Genomic DNA, 5635 nt, shown 5'->3' with positions numbered 1-5635 from the left:
TTCGTGAGACTAATCAAGTGGCTGATTTCATGGCGAGGCTTGGCTCTCATTCATCGAATAACTTCAGGATATGTGATAATGCTCCATCTAGCTGTCAGCCTTATCTTGCACAGGATCTCTCATGTAATTTAGTTTTTTTCTCTTTTATCCTTTGATTTCCAATGTACCAAAAATAAAATCAATCCATATTTATTTAGTCAGAGTACCTTAACATGGTTGCTTCTTCGAATTCTCGCACTACCAGTATGATATATGTCTTTCTCTATCTATAATTTGGCTAAATTTTAAACAAGAGTTTTATTATTTTTAAAACAGCTAGGTAATATTTATTTTATTTAACTATCTTCGAATTTATAAGTAATTAGTATTTATTAATATCCAACTACTTATTACAATTAGATTGTTTTCTTTAACAAAAAATCCAGTATCAAAATATTTATCACTATCCAATATGTACGTATATATATATATTAATTGTAATGGATCATAACTGGGTCATTTCCTTATTTTTATATATTTATTCAAATCCATGTAAAACTTACCTTATGTAATTTAAAAATATGATTTTTATTTTTCAAAAGAAAAACTTGTTTTTAATTTTTTTCATTTCATTTTACAATAAATAATTCATATTCAAAAAAATTAATCCATTTACTCTCTAGTAATATTTTTTATTTCATTTGTACTTGTTACCTATAATTTGTTACATAAGTTGTTTATATTAAGCATACACCCTGCATCCGATTACATTAAAATAATAAAACTATAATATTTTGTTTACATTTTATAACAGAGTTATTGTAGTTGAGTAATATATATTTTTAAAAGTGACCAGGGAGGATGATTTAAAAGAGTGTCTTAGAGGGCATGCTTGTAAAATTTAACTTTTTATTATTTTATCATCCGACATATATCAATATTTCAAACCCTAAATCTCATTTCCATAAATCATTATTTATGATTTATTTGTAAGTTGAATTTTGAACATAATAAATAGAAATAAAATATTTCAGATACATCTCACAGATGTATTTCACGATCTCTAAATATTTCTCTTTCTTTTGTTATCCTTCAAAAAGTAAATTGCAAACGTACCTTTAAATTATTTTTTTATCATTCAACTTAATATTAACTTATAGATAAGAAATGTGAACAAGCAGTTAGCATCCCACACCTCACCACCAAACACACTAATGATTCCATGAAAGTAAAAGAGACATATGTGAGAGAGATGGTGAAAAGAGAGAAATAGAATGAATTTTAATGTTGTTTGGTTCTATAGAAAATAAAGAGACAATGGTTTTTTTCTCCCCCACTATTCATTGGACAAGGATATGCTACCCCAAATTATGTTCAAAATCATTTCTTGAATCAATAAAAACGTGTCATGTTAATTAAAAAAAATATTCATTATTTTTTTCTGTTTTTCCTTCAATATCATTGGTTTGAGACATAGTTTAAGATAAAAGATCATGGTCCCTCTTCCCCTCCCATTTCTTCTCACTCTGAGGGGGGAAATTTTTTATGTCCCACTCAATTTTCTTTCTCTCTCCTTAAACTCTCTTTATCTCCTATTTCAAGTCTACCAAAGGAAGGTGAAGAAGAGGCTACTACTTCTTGCATAGTTACTGTGAGAGATCAAACCCTGACCCAAACAATTCAAACCAAATTTATAGTTATTCACTGTGCCTCAGCCTACAACACTATAATCGGCCAACCCACTCTCAATCACCTCGAAGCCGTAGTATCCACCCCTCATTTATGCACAAAATTCCTCTCTTCAGACTTTAGGGTGTGTACTGTGAGAGGGGACTAACATTGTGCAAGAATTTGCTATCATATGAGTGTGTGTCAGAATACTCCGCCAAAGAAAGAGTCACCCCTCGGTGAGGAGGTAGAGATGGGTGTACATCTGGTAGAGTTAGATGCTAGAGCGAATGAGGGCGACCTCCACCCTCAACCAGACGGAGAAAAAACCTATTTACAAGTCGGTCCAAAGAAAGAAAATGTGGTGTACATCGGAACGACCTTGCTCGATGCCCAAAAATCATGACTGATATAATGTCTCAAGGCCAACAAGGATTTATTCGCCTGGTATGCAGCGGATATGCCAGGCATCGATCCTTTAGTAATATGTCATCGGCTAACCAACAACCCAGGTGCAAAAAGTCGTCAGGTAAATGGCGAATGTGTGTGGATTACACTGATCTCGACAAGGTGTGCCTGAAAGACCCATACCCTCTGCCTAATATTGATCACCAAGTCGACAATTCATCTAGGTGTTAGTATCTTTCTTTTATGGACGCCTACTTTGGATACAACCAGATAACGATGAACCCACCTGACCAAGACAAGACCGCCTTCATCACAACGAATGTCACCTATTGATATATAGTGATGTCGTTCGGATTGAAAAATGAAGGGGCTACTTACTAGTGCATGATGAACATGGTATTTCAAGACCATATTGGGAAAATTATCGACGTTTACATGGAAGATATGATCGCCAAGAGCCTCCCGAAGGAGGATCACGTCCATACTTTGGAAACCATTTTCAAGAGCTGCACACGTTCAACATGTGCCTCAACCTATAAAAATGCACATTTAGAGTTGAGGCGGGCAAATTCCTAGGTTTCTTATTGACAAGTCGGGGCATCAAAGCCAACCCCATTAAATGTCAGGCGATTATTGACATGTGTAGTCCTTGGACCATAAAAGAAGCTAAATAGTTGAATGGTCGATTGGCGGCTTTGTCAAGGTTTCTTTCGGCCGTAGCCAAACACTTCATCCCGTTCTTTCAGTTGCTCAAGAAAAGCAAAAAGTTTGACTTGTCAGAAGAGTGTAAGAAGGCTTTCCAAACCTTAAAACAACACATGGGTACACCTCTAGTACTGACAAAGCCAGACCCGTGTGAAAATTTGTATGTTTACCTAGCAGTGACCAACGAAGCTATAGCAGCAGCCCTAGTCCGGGAGGACAAAGCTGGTCAGTTCCTAGTGTGTTTCACTAGCGAAGCCCTGCAAGGCCCTGCAGTGAGGTATCAGAAGCTATAAAAGGTAGCATAAGCCCTTCTGATAACAACAAGGCGACTTCGACAATACTTCCAATCCCATCCCGTGGTAGTATGAACCAACCAGCCCATCCGACAAATTTTGCACAAACTAGAGTTAGCTGGGAGGGTGGTTTCCTGGTCCATTGATTTGTCCCAATTCGATATTCAATACAAACCAAGGATAGCCATCAAAAGCTAGGTTTAGTGGACTTCATTGTAGAACTCACCACCATACTAGGTAGCCCGAAGGATGTGTGGGCAATCTGCATGGACGGATCCTCGACCCCCAAGAGAATCGGGGCAAGGATCCTACTAGACAACAAACAAGGTATAACTATAGAACATTCATTGACCTTCACCTTCCCCACGTCTAACAATCAGGTAGAGTATGAGGCTTGTATAGCTAGTTTGCAACTAGCAAGGAAGGTCGAAGCAAAAAGAGTGGTTGTGTGAAGAGATTCCTAGTTGGTCGTGTCCTAAATAATCAGCACTTATCAAACTAAGGACCCATTATTGAGTAAGTATTTGGCCAAGGTTAAGGAATTAATATCCAGGTTCCGGGAAGCTTCCATCCAGCATGTTCCAAGAGAACATAACGCCCGACCGAACATCCTGTCTAAAATCGCCAGTACAAAGAGCCCGGGTAACAACATGTCGTTAGTCCAAGGGATAATTTCACACCCTAGCGTAATGCAAATTGACCAAACTCTGATTCCAGACGACTAGACTGGTCCCATTATAAGGTATTTGCTGCAAGGAGACCTCCCACTGATCAAAAGGTAAGACAACAACTCCTCCGATTCAGTTCTTGGTTCACCATGGTCGAAGGAATATTGTATCGCTGAGGCTTTTCCACCCCAATGTTGAAATGCCTCAGCCCTGATAGGGCATTGTCTCTGGCCATGAAGGAAGTTGTGGGAACCACTTCGAAGCATCGTCTCTGGCCAAGAAGGTACTTAAGGCAAGATACTATTGGTCGACTATGGGAAAAGATGCTTCCGACCTAACGAATAAGTGTCTGCCCTTTCAGGTGTTCACAGACCTCCACGAGGCTTCCCCAGAAGAATTGATAACTACCCTGACCCCTTGGCCCTTCTGCCAATGGGGCATGGAAATCCTAGGTCCTTCCTCCTAAACCCGAAAAACTAAAGTTCTTAGTAGTAGCAGTGGACTATTTCACCAAGTGGATAGAGGCAGAAGCATTGTCTACCATCATCTCCACTAACATCAGGAAAACGGACAACGGAACACATTTTTCCGACAGAAGGTTCAGTGAGTTATTGTCTGAGTTAAGCATCAATCAATACTTCACCTCCATGGAACATCCCCAAACCAATAGACAAGCTGAAGTAGCAAACAAAGTCATTTTAAGGGGAATTAAGAGAGTACTTGAGGAAGCAAAACGAGCATGGACCGAGCAGTTGTACCATGTTTTATAGGCCTATCGAACAACCCATCATTCAACGACTGGAGAATCTCCGTTCAATTTAACATTTGGAACGGAAGCCATGATCCCGATGGAGATTGGTGAACCCACATGGCAAATGTTGCAGTTCAGTGAACCCGTTAATTCAAACCTCCTAAGGTAAAATTTGGATGGGATAGAGGAGAAGCGAGATCGGGCTTAGATCCAACAAGTCACCATCAAGAGACAAACTGCTGACAAGTACAACACCTCGGTGGTCCCCAGAAACTTTGAGACCAGAAGCCTGTTCCTCGGAATGACGGGTATTGGCAAGGCCCAACTAGGAAGCTGTCACCCAACTAGGAAGCTATCACCCAACTAGGAAGGGCCCTACTAGGTAAAAGCAAAAATTGGGCATGGAGCTTATAAACTGAAAGACTTGTCTGAAAAGGAGATCCCCTGCACATGGAACGCTAGAAATGTCAGACAACTTTTTACTTAAAATATAAAATGTAATGTCAGCCCCATACAGAGTCAGACAACCAATGTAACACCAAAAAGATTATATACGTTACCGAGGAATTAATCAAACACTTCGTTGGCAGATATTCATCCAACACCCTAACAGAAAAGGAAATTAAAAACCCAAGCGTAGACCAAATCCCCTTGGTCACCAACCGACTTCTACAGTCCACTTAATAACCTAAGTGTGGACCAAGTCCCCTTGGTCGGTGTCGCTACCCCACTTTCGTGGATGCTAGAAGAAATATGCAATTAAATGCAATGGATTTGTCATCGATGTTTTTTAGAGGGAAAACATGAAAAACCAATTTTTGAAAATATGGTTGATTTGCTCAAAAATAGAAATTGAGTTCAGAAGTCAGTTACGGATGAGGAAAGTATTAGGCACCTCATACCGCCCGTTATAAAAACGGTACCTAGATCAGTTATGTAGATATTAGTTTTGTGGATATTTATTCAAAACATTAATTTTACAATCACATTTATTAAACAAAATAAGGAAAGACAAAAACATTTTTTTTATTTTTTTATGCCTAACTGGAAAATAACTACTCCTACATATCTCTAATTGCAATAGAGAAATCAAGGCTACGTAGTTCTTTCAGAAAAAAGTTGACTGGTTGATATCTTTTTTTTTTCTAAAAAAAATAGGATAA

The 5635-nt window shown here is 38.4% G+C and overlaps 1 protein-coding gene across 1 annotated transcript; it reads left to right on the top strand.

Annotated features, from left to right (window-relative positions):
• LOC109327704 lies at window positions 2050-4491 on the top strand. Its single transcript, XM_019560869.1, has 5 exons — window positions 2050-2217; window positions 2802-3037; window positions 3771-3831; window positions 3939-4082; window positions 4174-4491. Exons 1-5 carry the CDS (start codon window positions 2050-2052, stop codon window positions 4489-4491), a joined length of 927 nt encoding a protein of 308 aa, XP_019416414.1.

This window comes from Lupinus angustifolius, chromosome LG15, assembly GCF_001865875.1.
Source record: "Lupinus angustifolius cultivar Tanjil chromosome LG15, LupAngTanjil_v1.0, whole genome shotgun sequence".
In the NCBI taxonomy this organism is placed as follows: Eukaryota; Viridiplantae; Streptophyta; class Magnoliopsida; order Fabales; family Fabaceae; genus Lupinus; species Lupinus angustifolius.
This window is presented reverse-complemented; position numbering and strand designations above follow the sequence as displayed.

Excerpts from the sequence above, each read along its gene's own strand:
- LOC109327704 (XM_019560869.1), top strand. The coding sequence starts at position 2,050 with ATGACTGATATAATGTCTCAAGGCCAACAAGGATTTATTCGCCTGGTA. Across the intron at positions 3,038-3,770 it reads CTGCAAGGCCCTGCAGTGAG|ACGACTAGACTGGTCCCATT; the intron begins GTATCAGAAGCT and ends CTCTGATTCCAG. Across the intron at positions 4,083-4,173 it reads ATAAGTGTCTGCCCTTTCAG|GTCCTTCCTCCTAAACCCGA; the intron begins GTGTTCACAGAC and ends TGGAAATCCTAG.